The following is a 21950-nucleotide window of genomic DNA, read 5'->3' as shown; positions in this document are numbered from 1 at the left end:
GCCAGATAAGTGGAAAATGGCAAATGTGATACCTATTTTCAAAACAGGTGACAGGTCCTTAGCTTCGAACTATAGACCAATAAGCCTAACCTCCATAGTGGGAAAATTTATGGAATCAATAATTGCCGAGGCAGTTCGTAGCCACCTTGAAAAGCATAAATTAATCAACGAATCTCAGCATGGTTTTACAAAGGGGCGTTCCTGCCTTACGAATTTATTAACTTTTTTCACTAAGGTATTTGAGGAGGTAGATCATGGTAATGAATATGATATTGTGTATATGGACTTCAGTAAGGCTTTTGACAGGGTCCCACATCAGAGACTATTGAGGAAAATTAAAGCACATGGAACAGGAGGAGAAATTTTTTCCTGGATAGAGGCATGGTTGACAAATAGGCAGCAGAGAGTCTGCATAAATGGGGAGAAATCAGAGTGGGAAAGTATCACGAGCGGTGTTCCACAGGGGTCAGTGTTGGGCCCCCTGCTGTTCACAATCTACATAAACGACATAGATGAGGGCATAAAGAGCGACATCGGCAAGTTTGCCGATGACACCAAAATAGGCCGTCGAATTCATTCTGACGAGGACATTCGAGCACTCCAGGAAGATTTGAATAGACTGATGCAGTGGTCGGAGAAGTGGCAGATGCAGTTTAATATAGACAAATGCAAAGTTCTAAATGTTGGACAGGACAATAACCATGCCACATATAAACTAAATAATGTAGATCTTAATATTACGGATTGCGAAAAAGATTTAGGAGTTCTGGTTAGCAGTAATCTGAAACCAAGACAACAGTGCATAAGTGTTCGCAATAAAGCTAATAGAATCCTTGGCTTCATATCAAGAAGCATAAATAATAGGAGTCCTCAGGTTGTTCTTCAACTCTATACAACCTTGGTTAGGCCTCATTTAGATTATGCTGCACAGTTTTGGTCACCTTATTACAGAATGGATATAAATTCTCTGGAAAATGTACAAAGGAGGATGACAAAGTTGATCCCATGTATCAGAAACCTTCCCTATGAGGATAGACTAAGGGCCCTGAATCTGCACTCTCTAGAAAGACGTAGAATTAGGGGGGATATGATTGAGGTGTATAAATGGAAGACAGGAATAAATAAAGGGGATGTAAATAGTGTGCTGAAAATATCTAGCCTAGACAGGACTCGCAGCAATGGTTTTAAGTTGGAAAAATTCAGATTCAGGAAGGATATAGGAAAGTACTGGTTTGGTAATAGAGTTGTGGATGAGTGGAACAAACTCCCAAGTACCGTTATAGAGGCCAGAACGTTGTGTAGCTTTAAAAATAGGTTGGATAAATACATGAGTAGATGTGGGTGGGTGTGAGTTAGACCTGATAGCTTGTGCTACCAGGTCGGTTGCCGTGTTCCTTCCTTAAGTCAATGTGACCTGACCTGACTAGGTTGGGTGCATTGGCTTAAGCCGGTAGGAGACTTGGACCTGCCTCGCATGGGCCAGTAGGCCTTCTGCAGTGTTCCTTCGTTCTTATGTTCTTATGTGTAGTGTGACCTAAGTGTAAGTAGAAGTAGCAAGACGTACCTGTAATCTTGCATATTTATGAGACAGACAAAAGACACCAGCAATCCTACCATCATGTAAAACAATTACAGGCTGGGTGGTTGCTGTCTACCAACCAATTATATATACATATATATATACACACACACACCAATGAAACATGTGGTTCTGAATCATTTACCAAAGTGCGGCAGGCCAGGGTTCGACCCCACGACACATTGTCCCGCCTCAAGACGCCACACAATGTACATGTCACCATATCCGCTCGTTGTAGGATCCATGGCTGAGTGGATAAAGTGACATGTATATTTTGTGGTCTCTTGAGAACATAAGAAAGAAGGAACACTGCAACAGGCCTACTGATCCTTGCGGAGCAGGTCCATGTCCCCCCCAGATTAACCCAATGACCCCCCTAGTCTGGTCACCTCCACTCAAGGAAGGAGCACTGCACCAGACCCAGCAGCACAAGCTAGTCAGGTCCAACTCACACCCACCCACACCCACTCATGTATTTATCTAACCTATTTTTAAAACTACACAACGTTTTGGCCTCAATAACTGTACTCGGGAGTTTGTTCCACCCATCCACAACTCTATTACCAAACCAGTGCTTTCCTATATCCTTCCTGAATCTGAATTTTTCCAACTTGAAACCATTGCTGCGAGTCCTGTCTTGGCTGGAAATTTTCAGTATGATATTTACATCTCCTTTATTTATTCCTGTTTACCATTAATACACCTCGATCATATCCCCCCTAATTCTACGCCTTTCGAGAGTGTGCAGATTCAGGGCCCTCAGTCTATCATCATAGGGATGATTTCTGATACATGGGATCATCTTTGCCAACGGGGCTCTGGTGGCCTGGTGGTTAACGCTCTCGCTTCACACGGTGAGGGCCTGGTTTCGATTCCCAGCCAGAGTAGAAACATTGGACGTGTTTCTTTCAACCTGTTGTCTATGTTCCCCATCAGTAAAATGGGTACCTGGGTGTTAGTCGACTGGTGTGTGTCGCATCCTGGGACACTGACCTAAGGAGGCCTGGTCACAGACCGGGCCGCGGGGGCGTTGACCCCCGGAACTCTCTCCAGGTAATCCTCCTCTGTACGTTTTCCATAGCATTTATATCCATTCTGTAATACGGTGACCAGAACTGAGCAGCATAATCTAAATGAGGCCTAACCAAGGATATATAGAGTTGAAGAACAACCTGAGAACTTCTATTATTTATACTTCTAGATATGAAGCCAAGAATTCTGTTAGCTTTATTGCGAACACTTATGCACTGTTGTCTTGGTTTTAGATTACTGCTAACCAGAACTCCTAAATCCTTTTTGCGATCAGTAGTATTAAGATCTACATTATTTAGTTTATATGTGGCATGGTTATTTAACTGTCCAATATTTAGAACTTTGCATTTGTCAATATTAAACTGCATCTGCCACTTTTCCGACCATTGCATAAGTCTATTCAAATCATCCTGGAGTGCTCTAGTGTCCTCATTAGAATGAATTGGACGGCCTATTTTGGTGTCATCAGCAAATTTGCTTATGTCGCTATTTATTCCCTCATCTATGTCGTTTATGTAAATTGTGAACAACGGGCCCAACACTGACCCCTGAGGAACACCGCTTGTGAAGTGCCCCCATTCTGATTTTTCCCCATTTATGCAAACTCTCTGCTGTCTATTTGTCAGCCATGCCTCTACCCAGGAAAAAATTTCTCCTATTCTGTCTGCCTTAAGTTTCCTCAATAGCCTCTGGTGTGGAACTCTATCGAAACCCTTACTGAAGTCCATATACACAATATCATATTCATTACCATGATCTACCTCCTCAAATACCTTAGTGAAGCAAGTTAGTAAATTCGTAAGGCAGGAACGCCCCTTTGTAAAACCGTGTTGAGATTCATTAATCAATCTGTGCCTGTCAAGATGGCTACGAACTGCTACGGCAATTATTGATTCTATAAATTTTTCCACTGTGGAGGTAAGGCTTATTGATCTATAGTTAGATGCCAAGGACCTGTCACCTGCCTTGTAAATAGGTATTACATTTGCCATTTTCCACTTATCAGGCACTATGCCAGTTTGTAGTGATATGTTAAAAAGATTAGCCAAAGGTATGATAAGTTCCTCTTTACATTCCTTTAACACCCTTGCAAGCAGTTCATCAGGGCCTGGGGATTTGTCTGAGGACCATGTCACTAGTTACTGCAATTGTACATAGTTTATTATCATCCTGTTCTACATAATCTATTATTTCAGGAATATCGCTAGTGTTTTCCTGGGTGAAAACTGAGAGGAAGTAGGTATTGAGAATTTCACACATATCATTATCACTGTCAGTGATCTGACCAGAGTTACTCTTAAGTGGGCCAATCTTGTCCCTAATCTTACGTCTGTATACCTGAAAAAACCCTTTTGGGTTAGTCTTTGAATCCCTTGCGACCTTAGCCTCATAATCCCTTTTTGCTTTTCTTATTCCTTTCTTTATTTCTCTCTTTAATTGAATATGATGATTTTTTTAACTGCACATCCCCTCTTTTGATACGCCTATATATGCCTCTCTTTTGACCAATGAGATGTTTTAATCTATTGTTCATCCATTTGGGATCATTTTTGTTAAATCTAATTTCCCTACTCGGAACAAAAGTTGTCTAGGCAGCTAGAACTATGCTCTGAAAAACGTCATATTGGCAACCAAGATCACCTACCTGACCCAGAGTCAGGACATCCCAATTTAGCCCACCCAGGTAATTTTACAGTCCCATGAAGTCGGCCAACCAAAAATCTGGGACAGAGAGTTTATTGCAGTTATCTGGGTAATTCCATGATATATTGAAACTAAGTGATTTGTGATCACTTTCCCCAAGCTCATCATTAACCTCAAGATTATTAATTAGTGAATCTTTGTTGGAAAGAACCAAGTCAAGCAAATTGTTTCCTCTAGTTGGTTCTGTCACAACTTGTTCTAAAATGCAATCCTGAACCGTATCAAGAAAGTCATTAGACTCAAGATTTCCTGTCATAATGTTCCAGTCAATTTGTCTAAAGTTAAAATCTCCCATTATCACAACATTTTCATATCTAGATGCCTTATGAATTTCGTCCCATAACAGCTTACTGCCCTCCCTATCAAGGTTTAGGGGCCTATAAATCACACCCAAAATTAATTTGTAACGTCCCTCGAGAAACTGTAGCCAAACAGATTCTGTGTTTGATGTTTTTAATCTTATATCATGTCTAAGACAACAATTTAAATTTTCTCTGACTTTCATCGCCACTCCACCACCCTTCCTTTTGACCCTATAAGTGTGGAATAGTTTATAACCCTGTATGTTGCATTCAGAAGGCATTTCTCTATCTTTCAGGTTGAACCAGGTCTCTGTTATACCAAAAATATTACCTACACTTGCAAGTAATCTTAGCTCATCTATCTTATTTCTTAGACTCCTACTATTTGTATAGTAAACTTTAAGGGAGCTAGTCACTCGCTGACCTCTACTATCTCTTTTTGTTTGTTGATCAATTGATTTGCCATTACTAGCAACTTTATTTTGAATATTGTCTTTTAAACATATCCCTGAGGTATCCCGGTAATAACTGCTGTTTTTAACCCTAATGCTGCAGCCTGATTGTTCCCCACAAACACCTATACCTCTATAATCTATCAGTTTAAATTCCTAGACAAATCATCAATTACCCTCTCAGTTGAATTGGCTAATGCAGCCACTCCATCCCCAGAGGAATGAACCCCATCCCTTGCATACATATCACGTTTGAGGCGGGACAGTGTGTCGATAATGTATACACGATATGATGTAGGGCGAAATGACAGTAGTTTGTTGGATTATGGTCGATTTGTCAGTTAAAAATAGGAGAGGAGAGTTATTAAATGGAGAGTTAGAGGTATTGGGAAGATGGAGGGAATATTTTGAGGAATTGTTAAATGTTGATGAAGATAGGGAAGCTGTGATTTCGTGTATAGGGCAAGGAGGAATAACATCTTGTAGGAGTGAGGAAGAGCCTGGGGGAAGTTCGTGAGGCAGTAGGTAAAATGAAAGGGGGTAAGGCAGCCCCTAGAGGCAAGAGGTCTTTGTGGCATTTATGGATTTGGAAAAGGCGTATGACAGGGTGGATAGGGGGGCAATGTGGCAGATGTTGCTACTCTGGCTGCAGGGTGTCACAGCTGCTCTTTGCTGATGACATGGTAAATGATACATACATGGAGACATGTCTGAGGGCAATGTGTGGTGTGAATATATATATATATATATATATATATATATATATATATATATATATATATATATATATATATATATATATATATATATATATATATATATATATATTTAAATTTCTGTAAATACATTAGTTTTTCTTCTAATGAATATGCTTTTATTTTATTGCAAACACTTGCATATATTTTTTGTTTAACTTTTATACACTCATGTTCTCAAGAATTATTTATTTTGGATATTAAGAATTACATGTCATTAATTCTAGAAAGTATTTCAATAGTGAACAAGTTAGTAACGTGAGTGTTTATGTGTGTGTGTGTGTCTAGGACTGAGTACCGGATGGGTAACTGGGTATACCTGAACGTAAGTTACCCAGGGGATGACAAGAGCACACTACCAGAGAGTAACCTTCCCCCCGTCAAGCAGTACGTCAGTGACCACGAAGTAACAGCTCTCCAGGGAGACGAAGTCAAGCTCTACTGCATCTTCGGTGGATAGTAAGTCTGCTCTCTCTCTCTCTCTCTCTCCTGTTCTTCAACTGCATGGTAATTTCAGCTTCTCTCAGTAAGTTGGGATTGATTTTGGCCGCCTGTGTAGGTTCCAGCTTGACTTTTCGGGGAGTAATTTGGAAAACTGAAATACTGATTTTCATGTGATAATTTATAAGTGTAGTTGATAAATTGATTATCCAAAAAAATTTCATTTTGTTGACTTTTCTATTGTTATAACTGTATTTATCTAAGGTATACTACCACTCCTCATGATGCCACCCACGACTGTTAACTAACATTAAGGTACCTAATCACTGCTAGGTAAACAGATGTCAGATATATAGTGATTTACCCTCACTTCCATCTTCAACAGGCGCTCGTACAACTAAGTTTCATGTTCAGCTCTGACTTAATACCTGAAACTAAATTTTGCAGGATTTAAATATTTCTTAGGATTGGTATATAAGTGAATGTTCTATTAGCAAGTTTATAAAATAGATGAGAGTGTATTTGCCTGTATCTGATATAGCTTTGTAATACGAGTGTTGTAATTGGGAGTTTTAGTTATTATAAACACAGCTGTATGTAACCATAAGTATTGAATATTTTCGTATAATTGCGATTATGTTAACCTCAGTGTGTTGTAGTAATAAGGTTCAATACTGCTGCAGTGGGATTAAAGGATTTTTTTTAGCTACATGTGAGGGATTTAAGGCTATCTTTAGTGGGTTTTTCTTGTGCATTCTCATGGAGATAATTATCTTAGCTTCTTTGCTGTTTTAATACATTATTTTTTTTTGAAGTGGAATTTGGTATGGAGAGTCATTTGTAAGAAGATGACGGATGGTTCAAGTTAGCTTCCATCTTACGAGTTTTTTTCTCTCATTTACTTGTTATCATGAGTGTTTGTTTGTCATATAACTTATGCTGATTATTTCACATAAATTTCGCTGGAATTAAGTGTAAGAATTGCGGTGTTGATGATCTACGTTAGTCAAGGGGTAAAAAAAAATATTATTCTTGATTTTTGTTTGTTAATTTAGTTTTATTGTTCGTTTTAGAGTTACTTTTATTACTATATTTTTGATAGGTTCATTATTTAATAACTTCTGAAAGGCTTGAAAGATCATTGCTTTCTATAATTATTTTCATTTAAAGATGAAGTTACCAACCCCAGAGTATTCAAGCTGAGGTTTAAGTGATATTTAATACCACACAAACCCCGCTTCTTTGTCTTTGCTGGTATCTTTGTTGAGGTTATATAAACTTACAGTTAAATTAAATACAGCTTCACTGTTATAGTCAGTATTACTTCCGTGAAAATTTTTTGGTATTTTTTTATTGCATATATTTCATTTATGGCTGACCTGGGGATCAGACAGAGGCTCTGGTAACCGGGCCTGACCTGGGGATCAGACAGAGGCTCTGGTAACCGGGCCTGACCTGGGGATCAGGCAGAGGCTCTGGTAACCGGGCCTGACCTGGGGATCAGGCAGAGGCTCTGGTAACCGGGCCTGACCTGGGGATCAGGCAGAGGCTCTGGTAACCGGGCCTGACCTGGGGATCAGACAGAGGCTCTGGTAACCGGGCCTGACCTGGGGATCAGACAGAGGCTCTGGTAACCGGGCCTGACCTGGGGATCAGGCAGAGGCTCTGGTAACCGGGCCTGACCTGGGGATCAGGCAGAGGCTCTGGTAACCGGGCCTGACCTGGGGATCAGGCAGAGGCTCTGGTAACCGGGCCTGACCTGGGGATCAGACAGAGGCTCTGGTAACCGGGCCTGACCTGGGGATCAGACAGAGGCTCTGGTAACCGGGCCTGACCTGGGGATCAGGCAGAGGCTCTGGTAACCGGGCCTGACCTGGGGATCAGGCAGAGGCTCTGGTAACCGGGCCTGACCTGGGGATCAGGCAGAGGCTCTGGTAACCGGGCCTGACCTGGGGATCAGGCAGAGGCTCTGGTAACCGGGTCTGACCTGGGGATCAGGCAGAGGCTCTGGTAACCGGGTCTGACCTGGGGATCAGGCAGAGGCTCTGGTAACCGGGTCTGACCTGGGGATCAGGCAGAGGCTCTGGTAACCGGGTCTGACCTGGGGATCAGGCAGAGGCTCTGGTAACCGGGTCTGACCTGGGGATCAGGCAGAGGTTCTAGGAACCAGTATTACAATTGAAAATGGTGAATGTGCATTAAGGCTTCGGAGGCGTCGTGTAGTTTTATTGGGTTCTTGGTACACAGGCAGTGTGTTAATGGGCCCAGAGGGCCATACCCAGGAGAGAGTGACAGAGTAGACCTTGTTGACTGAGTGACGTCGGCTGCCAGAGTGGAGCAGGGTAAGCATGGTGTGGGCTGAGCTTGGTAGGCCTATGCCACTAGGTGTCAGCACCATAGTGCTGCAAAATATGAACCCAACTGGGCATACATCGCTCGGCCACCTACCCATGGTCGTCATCGACCATGATTGACTGAAAAAAACTCAGTCTCTCTCACAGGAACAGGATGCAGAACACAGAATAAATACATATCTATACATGTGTACATGGACAAAAAAGAGTGGGTGCCCAGCAACATGGTCCAAGGCAGTGAGCCTCAGTGGGCATCACTGCATGCCTTCCTGCATCTGGACAGATACTGAAACACAGGAAACATCACTGCAGATGAGCTATGGCATATCAGGGTACAGTCTCGTCTGGATCTGTGAAGCAGTCATCGTGGAGTAGTCACTGCAGGGTTCACTCATCCTGGGACACAACTTGCTTGTGCCCTCGAGTGAGGCATCATCAGTTCTTGGCAACTGGGCAGGACTTCTTCTGGCAAGTGACTTAGGAGGACATTTCTCGACTGGTACTGTCGCTGGGGCTGTCACTGCCGGCGAGAGTGTTGTGAGTCATGGTAGGGACACATCTGGGAGTCGTAGCAGCATACACCATAACTGGAGTGAGCAGGCAAGCAGTCAAAGAGACATCATACATTGTGCAGGCTGCTCACTGAAGTTGCTGACAGGGCTACTGTGGCTTCACGATGTCATCCTCTCAACAGATGAATTCATAGCAGAGGTTAGTCAAAGTGTCGTCAGACTGATTTTCTACACATAACTGGTTGGTAGACAGCAACCACCCAGGGAAGTACTACCGTCCTGCCAGATGACTGTGAAACAAAAACCTGTAACTGTTTTGCATGATGGTAGGATTGCTGGTTTCTTTTTCTGTCTCATAAACACGCTAAGATAACAGGGATATCTTGCTACTCCTACTTACACTTTGGTCACACTTCACAGACACGCACATGCATATATATATATACATACATCTAGGTTTTTTCTCCTTTTTCTAAATAGCTCTTGTTCTTTTTTATTTCTTCTATTGTCCATGGGGAAGTGGAAAAGAATCTTTCCTCCGTAAGCCATGCGTGTCGTATGAGGCGACTAAAATGCCGGGAGCAATGGGCTAGTAACCCCTTCTCCTGTATACAATTACTAAAAAAGAGAAGAAGAAAAACTTTATAAAACTGGGTTGCTTAAATGTGCGTGGATGTAGTGCGGATGACAAGAAACAGATGATTGCTGATGTTATGAATGAAAAGAAGTTGGATGTCCTGGCCCTAAGCGAAACAAAGCTGAAGGGGGTAGGAGAGTTTCAGTGGGGGGAAATAAATGGGATTAAATCTGGAGTATCTGAGAGAGTTAGAGCAAAGGAAGGGGTAGCAGTAATGTTAAATGATCAGTTATGGAAGGAGAAAAGAGAATATGAATGTGTAAATTCAAGAATTATGTGGATTAAAGTAAAGGTTGGATGCGAGAAGTGGGTCATAATAAGCGTGTATGCACCTGGAGAAGAGAGGAATGCAGAGGAGAGAGAGAGATTTTGGGAGATGTTAAGTGAATGTATAGGAGCCTTTGAACCAAGTGAGAGAGTAATTGTGGTAGGGGACTTGAATGCTAAAGTAGGAGAAACTTTTAGAGAGGGTGTGGTAGGTAAGTTTGGGGTGCCAGGTGTAAATGATAATGGGAGCCCTTTGATTGAACTTTGTATAGAAAGGGGTTTAGTTATAGGTAATACATATTTTAAGAAAAAGAGGATAAATAAGTATACACGATATGATGTAGGGCGAAATGACAGTAGTTTGTTGGATTATGTATTGGTAGATAAAAGACTGTTGAGTAGACTTCAGGATGTACATGTTTATAGAGGGGCCACAGATATATCAGATCACTTTCTAGTTGTAGCTACACTGAGAGTAAAAGGTAGATGGGATACAAGGAGAATAGAAGCATCAGGGAAGAGAGAGGTGAAGGTTTATAAACTAAAAGAGGAGGCAGTTAGGGTAAGATATAAACAGCTATTGGAGGATAGATGGGCTAATGAGAGCATAGGCAATGGGGTCGAAGAGGTATGGGGTAGGTTTAAAAATGTAGTGTTAGAGTGTTCAGCAGAAGTTTGTGGTTACAGGAAAGTGGGTGCAGGAGGGAAGAGGAGCGATTGGTGGAATGATGATGTAAAGAGAGTAGTAAGGGAGAAAAAGTTAGCATATGAGAAGTTTTTACAAAGTAGAAGTGATGCAAGGAGGGAAGAGTATATGGAGAAAAAGAGAGAAGTTAAGAGAGTGGTGAAGCAATGTAAAAAGAGAGCAAATGAGAGAGTGGGTGAGATGTTATCAACAAATTTTGTTGAAAATAAGAAAAAGTTTTGGAGTGAGATTAACAAGTTAAGAAAGCCTAGAGAACAAATGGATTTGTCAGTTAAAAATAGGAGAGGAGAGTTATTAAATGGAGAGTTAGAGGTATTGGGAAGATGGAAGGAATATTTTGAGGAATTGTTAAATGTTGATGAAGATAGGGAAGCTGTGATTTCGTGTATAGGGCAAGGAGGAATAACATCTTGTAGGAGTGAGGAAGAGCCAGTTGTGAGTGTGGGGGAAGTTCGTGAGGCAGTAGGTAAAATGAAAGGGGGTAAGGCAGCCGGGATTGATGGGATAAAGATAGAAATGTTAAAAGCAGGTGGGGATATAGTTTTGGAGTGGTTGGTGCAATTATTTAATAAATGTATGGAAGAGGGTAAGGTACCTAGGGATTGGCAGAGAGCATGCATAGTTCCTTTGTATAAAGGCAAAGGGGATAAAAGAGAGTGCAAAAATTATAGGGGGATAAGTCTGTTGAGTGTACCTGGTAAAGTGTATGGTAGAGTTATAATTGAAAGAATTAAGAGTAAGACGGAGAATAGGATAGCAGATGAACAAGGAGGCTTTAGGAAAGGTAGGGGGTGTGTGGACCAGGTGTTTACAGTGAAACATATAAGTGAACAGTATTTAGATAAGGCTAAAGAGGTCTTTGTGGCATTTATGGATTTGGAAAAGGCGTATGACAGGGTGGATAGGGGGGCAATGTGGCAGATGTTGCAAGTGTATGGTGTAGGAGGTAGGTTACTGAAAGCAGTGAAGAGTTTTTACGAGGATAGTGAGGCTCAAGTTAGAGTATGTAGGAAAGAGGGAAATTTTTTCCCAGTAAAAGTAGGCCTTAGCCAAGGATGTGTGATGTCACCGTGGTTGTTTAATATATTTATAGATGGGGTTGTAAGAGAAGTAAATGCGAGGGTCTTGGCAAGAGGCGTGGAGTTAAAAGATAAAGAATCACACACAAAGTGGGAGTTGTCACAGCTGCTCTTTGCTGATGACACTGTGCTCTTGGGAGATTCTGAAGAGAAGTTGCAGAGATTGGTGGATGAATTTGGTAGGGTGTGCAAAAGAAGAAAATTAAAGGTGAATACAGGAAAGAGTAAGGTTATGAGGATAACAAAAAGATTAGGTGATGAAAGATTGAATATCAGATTGGAGGGAGAGAGTATGGAGGAGGTGAACGTATTCAGATATTTGGGAGTGGACGTGTCAGCGGATGGGTCTATGAAAGATGAGGTGAATCATAGAATTGATGAGGGAAAAAGAGTGAGTGGTGCACTTAGGAGTCTGTGGAGACAAAGAACTTTGTCCTTGGAGGCAAAGAGGGGAATGTATGAGAGTATAGTTTTACCAACGCTCTTATATGGGTGTGAAGCGTGGGTGATGAATGTTGCAGCGAGGAGAAGGCTGGAGGCAGTGGAGATGTCATGTCTGAGGGCAATGTGTGGTGTGAATATAATGCAGAGAATTCGTAGTTTGGAAGTTAGGAGGAGGTGCGGGATTACCAAAACTGTTGTCCAGAGGGCTGAGGAAGGGTTGTTGAGGTGGTTCGGACATGTAGAGAGAATGGAGCGAAACAGAATGACTTCAAGAGTGTATCAGTCTGTAGTGGAAGGAAGGCGGGGTAGGGGTCGGCCTAGGAAGGGTTGGAGGGAGGGGGTAAAGGAGGTTTTGTGTGCGAGGGGCTTGGACTTCCAGCAGGCATGCGTGAGCGTGTTTGATAGGAGTGAATGGAGACAAATGGTTTTTAATACTTGACGTGCTGTTGGAGTGTGAGCAAAGTAACATTTATGAAGGGATTCAGGGAAACCGGCAGGCCGGACTTGAGTCCTGGAGATGGGAAGTACAGTGCCTGCACTCTGAAGGAGGGGTGTTAATGTTGCAGTTTAAAAACTGTAGTGTAAAGCACCCTTCTGGCAAGACAGTGATGGAGTGAATGATGGTGAAAGTTTTTCTTTTTCGGGCCACCCTGCCTTGGTGGGAATCGGCCGGTGTGATAATAAAAAAATAAAAAAATAACTGCCCTCTGGCAGTCTGGAGGTGAGTGAAACGAGTCTCAATAGGGAGTCGTACCAGGTACGACTCAGGCATGGCATCTATGAGTGATGAGCAAAAGAACTTTCTATACACGGGGGCTCAACACTAGTAAACTGACGCCTGGACTAACTAGTGTCGGTTGTCAAATGGTCACAACACGGTGATATGTAACACGAGGGTGTTACCAATTGTCTAGGTTCAGACCACACTGCGGTCTACGCACACATATGGGGGCTCAGACCACACATTGGAACACACGAAAAACTTCACACACCCGCACTGGACATGCAGTTACTGCATGGCTTACACTAGCAAAAGATGCTTTTCTGTACAAAAATCGACACTAAGGCATTCACGAACATATGAGAACACTAGTAAGGAACACTGACTGAGAGGAATTAACACGTGACATATCTTCTCTCAATCGTTCTCAGCAATACTGAATATAAACTGCTCACTGTGAAACTATGACATTGTTGATGTAACATCATGTGGTGATGTCAGGCGTAATGTCGTGAGGGATGTCGTGGGATGATATTGCTAGGTGACATCAGAGCAGATGTCTAGCATGACATCGAGCAGATGCCCTGGATGATGTCTCGAGGTGACGTCGGGCAGACGTCGTGGGTGACGTCACGAGGTGACATCGGGCAGACGTTGCGAGGTTACATCCTGGAGTAACGTTGGGCACCATCGTGACATCAAGGAAGTGTGGATGCAGAGCACCACACAACTCACCTCTGACTTGCTGAAATGACTATGCTGACCTGAACGACAACAGCAGAAACATATAGGTGACGCTGAACATGTGACTAAAGAACAGCGTGGGATGCTGTGAAGTCGCATGGGTTTGCCATTAATTAAGATTTATTGAAGAAATTAGGGAAATTTCGGACTGGATCCTGCTGATCCAGTACTGATTCAGTACTAGGTCAGATTCTGGTACTGAATCTGACCTGGGGTTCAGGCAGAGGCTCTGGTAGCTGGGTCTGACCTTGTGTTCAGGCAGAGGCTCTGGTAGCCAGGTCTGGCCTAGAGTTCAGGCAGAGACTCTGGTAGCTGGGTCTGACTTGGTGCTCAGGCAGAGGCTCAGGTAGCTGGGTCTGACCTAGAGCTCAGGCAGAGGCTCTGGTACCAAATCGTCCGATTTGGTACCAGATAAACACTTACAGAGAAGTGTGATCAGCTTCTTTAGTGATAAGATTGTGAACAATAAAGACAAACCTTGTGGAACACAGTGTACCAGTGTGCGTATTCCTAGACTATGGAAGATGTGGACATCCAAGGACACTTCAGCTTCTATCAAGTCACCGATACCTGTCGAGGGTGCAGAGAACACCATAGCTCACGCTACAAGAGCAAGGTAGGTTACGAATTTCTTGTAGTATGGGGGACTGCGCAGTTCTTGTGTCGCAAGGAGTTTCTAATCAACCTACAGTCGGCAGTGAGGTGCGGACTTTTGAGTCCACACACGCAAGTTTCGTCAGCAATCAGTGAATGAAATATGCTGACATAACACCCCCTAGGGGTACATTATTATTAACATAATATACTCTATCACAGCCTGTTGCAAAGTGGCCAAGACCGCTTCTCAAGACCTCGCCTGCAGGGGTGGCTGTGTGGGCAATAGCTGTCTTATCATGCTAAGTACCCCCTATATTTAATCTTTAACCTTAGCTGGCAAACCATTTCTCAACAATTTGGTTGTGCTCGAACCAGATAAAGGCCACACTGTGGTCCAAATATGTTGCACTACTGTGTGCAAATAACCTACAAGCCAAGGTCCTTCGAAAAAAGCTGTAAAACTAGTGTTTTACAATATAAATAGGTATAAATGAGTCTCTCCAGACTCAATCACAGAGAATGGGCAGCCAAAAGAAAACAGGCACTCGCCCAGTGTTCACCCGAAGAAAACAGGAGCTGGGTGACTCACCCAACAAGAAAACAGGGGATGGCACCCGTCATCCACTGCTCTCAAGCTCGAGAAACGCTGACCACATCAACAAGCCAGATGAATATCAGTTTGTCTGAGTGTAAATACACATAGGGTTAATAATGTTTATAAACAGAAATTAAGAGACGAGATTGTGTTTAAGTTTGCTTCTTATAGATTTAACTGTTATATTAAAGGAAACTATATATAAAATGTAAGCTTTCATATACATTAACAGTGACATTTATATATGTGTAAGAAATATACACATGTAATTTAAAGTTATACAGTGACATTTATAGTGAAAAGTGAATGAAGTGTATAACGTTATTTACGATAATCAACGTTGTCAGGCTGACACAGCAAACTCAAGCCATAAACACCAGCCATATGTACTGTGTACCCTTCATGGTCATTGACTCTGAGGTTAAGCTTAGTAGGTCAGTAGTGTCTGACTCGATTATTGCTGACTTAAGCATAACAAAAAATCAGCTGTTTATAGCAGTACAGTGTTTTTTAAACACTCTAAGTGTGGTGCTAGAATTTTCAGTATACCATTAAAATGGCTTGTTTAAAAACTCAGTTTCAGTCTTTACAGACTAAGATTACACAATTAGAAAATCTAATTTCAGTCTGTATAGGATTAACTCAAGACACAAACATAGATTTTGATGACCTTGAGGTCAAATTTGAATTACTTACACAACGTCTGGAAATAATTAATTCAGACTATACACATTATGAAAAGGAGTTTCTTGAATCAGATCCATCTGAGGATGAAATTAAAAATGTTTTGGATACTTTTAGTAATCAACAATTAAGGTGAACAGGAGTACAGGCTATCTGCCACAAAACTCTGTCACAGAGACCTACTGTAACTAGTGGTCAAACACCTGTTACACCTGTAACAACAACAAGTGTACCATTACCAAGCTTACCTACCTTGTCATTACCTATTTTCCAAGGTCAAAATTACGAAGAATTCATTAGCGGTTTTCAATCCATAGTACATTTACGAACTGACATAGATGAGATTGCTAAGTTCAGTTATCTTAAATGTCTTGTGAAGGGAAAACCCTATGAACTGATTAAGTCAATTCCAGTGGTTAAAGGCAATTATCAAATAGCCTTACGTGTCTTAGCAGACAATTATTTTGATGCTGACAAGGCTAGAGTTAGACATGCAGTCTTAATATCAAGCTTGAAGCCACCCAAACATTGTTTTTCAGATTTACAAGCATTTAGGATCACATTAGACAATAGTCTCAGATCTCCAGGTGCTAAATATGACCTAAGACAATGTGATTGGTTTATCAGTGGTATTGTACAAGATAAGTTGTCAACACAAACTATTCAATGATTAAGTATTATATTCAATAAATGCTATTTCACTTGTGAAGAAATTAGCAATGGTTTACAAACAATAGTTTCATGCATGCAAGCAACGAGACAAGATGAAAAATCCACAAATCCCGTGGATAATAAACCTTCAACTCAGTATAAAAAGAATACACCTACTCCCACTAAACCACATAATGGGAAATCCCATATAGGCATTTATCAAGCTGTGAATACGACAGACAGTAAACAAACTGTCACACATAAACGTACTCCAAAATGTGTACTTTGTGATGGAACACATTGGGCACAGTATTGTATTCAATACACATCAATGGAGGCACGTAAACAACGTGTTCATCAGCTGAAAATGTGCATCAAGTGTTTAGGTGAACACAAGGGAGGAAAATGCTCACTGAAGAAGTGTTTTAAATGCAAGGGTATGCATCATACAGCATTATGCCCAAATACTTTTGCTGAACAGCAGAAGACTTCCATAGAATCAGGAAGTCAACAAGCAACAGCATTAAATGTGAGAGATAAGTTTAAAGCAACTGCTCTCCCGATAGCTCGAGTTGATTTATCTAATAAATTACACAAAATCAATGTGCTAACACTATTTGATCAAGGCTCACAAAGGTCCTTCATAAGAAGAAAAGTGTTGCAGAAACTGAATAAACAACCCTATGTCAAAGTACAGTTAGATATAGCTATTTTTTTCCACAATTCTGGTAAACAGACAAATGACCTAGCCAGAATCACTGTTGGTCTAGGAAACAGGAAAAAGACAGTAGAAGCTGTGGTAGTAGATGATTTGCCTAAGTCTGTGCAGATCCAGGGATTAAAAGAAACAGTTGCAGCACTGAAAGCAGCTAAGGTCAAGTTAGCCTGTCCTGACTTACAGACGGACACTATTAGTCCAATTGATTTAATCATTGGAAGTGATTATTATCACTGTTTTGTGCAAAATATAGTAAGTAAACATGATGTTCACTTGCTGAAAACAGCAGGAGGCCACATGATATGTGGTCCCATTCCCTCTCAAAGTGGGAAAGAAGCTGATATTGATTCAATGGAAAATGTACTAGTTACGAGAATAACCACTGATCATGTACCACAGCAAAAGTTATCATTACTGGAAGAAATGAATGAACCAGTTGATAAGTTGTGGGATTTAGATGCGGTAGGTATTAATGTAAATAAACCAAGCCCACAAGAGTCTCAGACTTATAGCCAATATTTCGACACTGTCAAATATAAAGATGGACAGTATTGGGTTAGGTTACCATGGAAATTAAATGCACCACATCTGCCTAGCAATTATCGCATGGCTTTCGGACAAATGAAAGCACAAATACATGAGCTCCGGAAGAATCCAGAGCTACTACTGACTGTCTATGATAATATCATACAAGAACAGTTGGACAATAAATTCATTGAGGAAGTAGTCGAAGATAAGTTGAAGACAGAAGCTCATTATCTCCCGCACCATGGAGTCAGAAAAGATTCTGAAACCACTCCACTACGTGTTGTATATAATTGCAGCGCACGTGCAAATCAAGATGTAGCAAGTCTTAATGACTGTCTGATGACCGGACCCTCACTAACTGAGAAGCTTGGAGATGTGCTTATGAAATTTCATAAGAACATAAGAACATAAGAACGAAGGAACACTGCAGAAGGCCTACTGGCCCATGCGAGGCAGGTCCAAGTCTCCTACCGGCTTAAGCCAATGCACCCAACCTAGTCAGGTCAGGTCACATTGACTTAAGGGAGGAACACGGCAACCGACCTGGTAGCACAAGCTATCAGGTCTAACTCACACCCACCCACATCCACTCATGTATTTATCCAACCTATTTTTAAAGCTACACAACGTTCTGGCCTCTATAACGGTACTTGGGAGTTTGTTCCACTCATCCACAACTCTATTACCAAACCAGTACTTTCCTATATCCTTCCTGAATCTGAATTTTTCCAACTTAAAACCATTGCTGCGAGTCCTGTCTAGGCTAGATATTTTCAGCACACTATTTACATCCCCTTTATTTATTCCTGTCTTCCATTTATACACCTCAATCATATCCCCCCTAATTCTACGTCTTTCTAGAGAGTGCAGATTCAGGGCCCTTAGTCTATCCTCATAGGGAAGGTTTCTGATACATGGGATCAACTTTGTCATCCTCCTTTGTACATTTTCCAGAGAATTTATATCCATTCTGTAATAAGGTGACCAAAACTGTGCAGCATAATCTAAATGAGGCCTAACCAACGATGTATAGAGTTGAAGAACAACCTGAGGACTCCTATTATTTATGCTTCTTGATATGAAGCCAAGGATTCTATTAGCTTTATTGCGAACACTTATGCACTGTTGTCTTGGTTTCAGATTACTGCTAACCAGAACTCCTAAATCTTTTTCGCAATCCGTAATATTAAGATCTACATTATTTAGTTTATATGTGGCATGGTTATTGTCCTGTCCAACATTTAGAACTTTGCATTTGTCTATATTAAACTGCATCTGCCACTTCTCCGACCACTGCATCAGTCTATTCAAATCTTCCTGGAGTGCTCGAATGTCCTCGTCAGAATGAATTCGACGGCCTATTTTGGTGTCATCGGCAAACTTGCCGATGTCGCTCTTTATGCCCTCATCTATGTCGTTTATGTAGATTGTGAACAGCAGGGGGCCCAACACTGACCCCTGTGGAACACCGCTCGTGACACTTCCCCACTCTGATTTCTCCCCATTTATGCAAACTCTCTGCTGCCTATTTGTCAACCATGCCTCTATCCAGGAAAAAATTTCTCCTCCTATTCCATGTGCTTTAATTTTCCTCAATAGTCTCTGATGTGGGACCCTGTCAAAAGCCTTACTGAAGTCCATATACACAATATCATATTCATTACCATGATCTACCTCCTCAAATACCTTAGTGAAAAAAGTTAATAAATTCGTAAGGCAGGAACGCCCCTTTGTAAAACCATGCTGAGATTCGTTGATTAATTTATGCTTTTCAAGGTGGCTACGAACTGCCTCGGCAATTATTGATTCCATAAATTTTCCCACTATGGAGGTTAGGCTTATTGGTCTATAGTTCGAAGCTAAGGACCTGTCACCTGTTTTGAAAATAGGTATCACATTTGCCATTTTCCACTTATCTGGCACCATGCCAGTTTGTAGTGATATGTTGAAAAGATTAGCCAAAGGTGTGCTAAGCTCCTCTTTACATTCCTTTAGAACCCTTGCATACAGTTCATCAGGGCCTGGGGATTTGTTAGGTTTTAATTTATCTATTTGCCTAAGGACCATGTCACTTGTGACCCTAATAGTACACAGTTTATTATCGTCCTGTTCTACATAATTTATCATTACTGGAATATCGCTGGTATCCTCCTGTGTAAAAACTGAGAGGAAGTATGTGTTAAAAATTCTACACATTTCCTTATCACTGTCAGTGAGCTGACCCGAGGAACTTTTGAGTGGGCCTATCTTGTCCCTGATCTTACTTCTGTATACCTGAAAGAATCCTTTTGGGTTAGTCTTCGATTCTCTTGCAACTTTAACCTCATAATCTCTTTTTGCTTTTCTAATTCCCTTTTTTATTTCTCTCTTTAACTGAATATATCGATTTCTCAATTGCCCCTCTCCTCTTTTGATTTGCCTATATATGCCTCTCTTTTGACCAATCAGATATTTTAATCTATTGTTCATCCATTTAGGATCATTTTTGTTTGATCTGATTTCCCTATTTGGAACATAATTTGACTGAGCAGCTAGAACTATGCCCTGGAAAACATCATATCGGCAACCATCACCACCTACCTGACCCTTAGTCAGGTCATTCCAGTTCAGCCTACCTAAGTAATTTTTCAGTCCTATGAAATCAGCCAAGCGAAAGTCAGGGACGGAGACTTGATTGCCATTATTAGGGGAATTCCATGATATATTAAAACTGAGTGATTTGTGATCACTTTCCCCAAGCTCATCATTAACCTCAAGATTATTAATTAGTGTTTCCCTACTGGCAAGAACCAAGTCAAGGAGGTTATTTCCCCTAGTTGGCTCTGTCACAAACTGTTTTAGAAAACAATCCTGGATCGTATCAAGAAAGTCACCTGACTCTAAATTTCCTGTCAAATTGCTCCAGTCAATCTGTCTATAGTTGAAATCTCCCATTAGCACAACATTTTCGTATGTAGATGCCTTACGAATTTCGTCCCATAGAAGTTTACTGCACTCCCTATCAAGATTTGGGGCCCTGTAAATCACACCCAAAATTAGTTTTTCTCGGCCCTCGAGAAGCTGTAACCAAACAGATTCAGTGGCTGACGCTTCTAATTTAATATCTTGTCTAACACAACAATTTAAATTGTCTCTGACATACATCGCTACTCCACCACCTTTCCTGTTGACCCTGTCAGTGTGGAATAATTTATAGCCTTGTATGTGACATTCAGAGGGCATCTCTCTATCTTTCAGATTGAGCCAGGTCTCTGTTATAGCAATAATATCTATGTCTCCTGCACTTGCAATTAATCTTAGCTCATCTATCTTATTTCTTACACTCCTGCTATTAGTATAGTAAACCTTAAGGGAGCTAGTCCCTTGCTGCCCTCTGCTGTCCCCCTTTGTTTGCTGACCTGATCTATTGTCTTTATTTATAACTTCATGCTGAATGCCTTTTATACATTTACTGTTTCCAACCCAAGTGTTGCAACCTGCTTGTTTCCCACACACACCCATACCTCTATCTTCCATCAGTTTAAAATCATAGGCATTTCACCAATGGCCTTCTCAATCGAGTCTGCAAGTGCTACCACCCCTGCCCCCGAGAGATGTACCCCATCCCTTGCATACATATCATGTTTGCCATAAAAGTTGTTCCAGTTGTCAATGAATGGGATTGCAAGTTCCTTGCAGTATCTGTCTAGCCAGCAATTTACACCAATTGCCCTAGACAACCATTCATTTCCTACTCCCCTTCTAGGCAAGATGCTACATATGATTGGGATCCCTCCCTTAGACTTAATGAAATCTATAGCTGACCTGTACTTATCTAGCAGCTCTTCTCTCCTACCCTTCCCAATATCATTTCCACCAGCACTGAGACAGATAATGGGCTTGCTCCCATTACCTGACATGATATTATCCAGCCTGTTGACAATGTCCCCAACACCAGCTCCAGGGAAGCACACTCTATCTCTCATCTTCTTATTCCTATTACAAAAAGCACGGTCAATGTATCTTACCTGAGAGTCACCAACCACAAGAATGCGCTTACCTCCATTAGCAGGGGCAGTAGTACCCTTACCTTCACTGGCCACTGAAGTACATTCATCCTGAAGAACAGAGAAGCGATTTCCTACCTTCAGATCTTCACTCTTAACTTTCCTTACTCTGATGCGCCTTCCATTACTGTGAACTACTCGCCACTTGTAGCAGGTGCTGGGCTGCACCTCACTGCTGGTAGCCGTTGCTGCCTCCCCAACTACAGCCTCCTCACAGCGAGAGACAGACTGCACCTCGCTGCTAGAAGCCTCATTCCCCACAACTCCAGCCACCTCACACTCTCTCCCAGACCCATTGAGGTGGACCTTCAGCCTCCTAATCTCCTCCTGGAGAAGCAAGACCTCCTCCTTCAACTCTCCAACCTCAATTTTTAAAACACTGCAGAAGCAAGCCATGCTTTG

General features: G+C 41.6%; 1 protein-coding gene across 1 annotated transcript in view; it reads left to right on the top strand.

Annotated features, from left to right (window-relative positions):
* LOC128706178 (neuroglian) overlaps positions 1–21950 on the top strand; it is a gene marked incomplete in the record, with an annotated part of 1637481 nt that overhangs the window by 1552144 nt on the left and 63387 nt on the right. Inside the window, 1 exon segment of the mRNA XM_070093335.1 lies at positions 6113–6283. Within this exon segment, the coding sequence (XP_069949436.1) occupies positions 6113–6283 (171 nt within the window).

The sequence above is a fragment of the Cherax quadricarinatus genome, chromosome 3 (assembly GCF_038502225.1).
Source record: "Cherax quadricarinatus isolate ZL_2023a chromosome 3, ASM3850222v1, whole genome shotgun sequence".
NCBI lineage: Eukaryota > Metazoa > Arthropoda > Malacostraca > Decapoda > Parastacidae > Cherax > Cherax quadricarinatus.
This window is presented reverse-complemented; position numbering and strand designations above follow the sequence as displayed.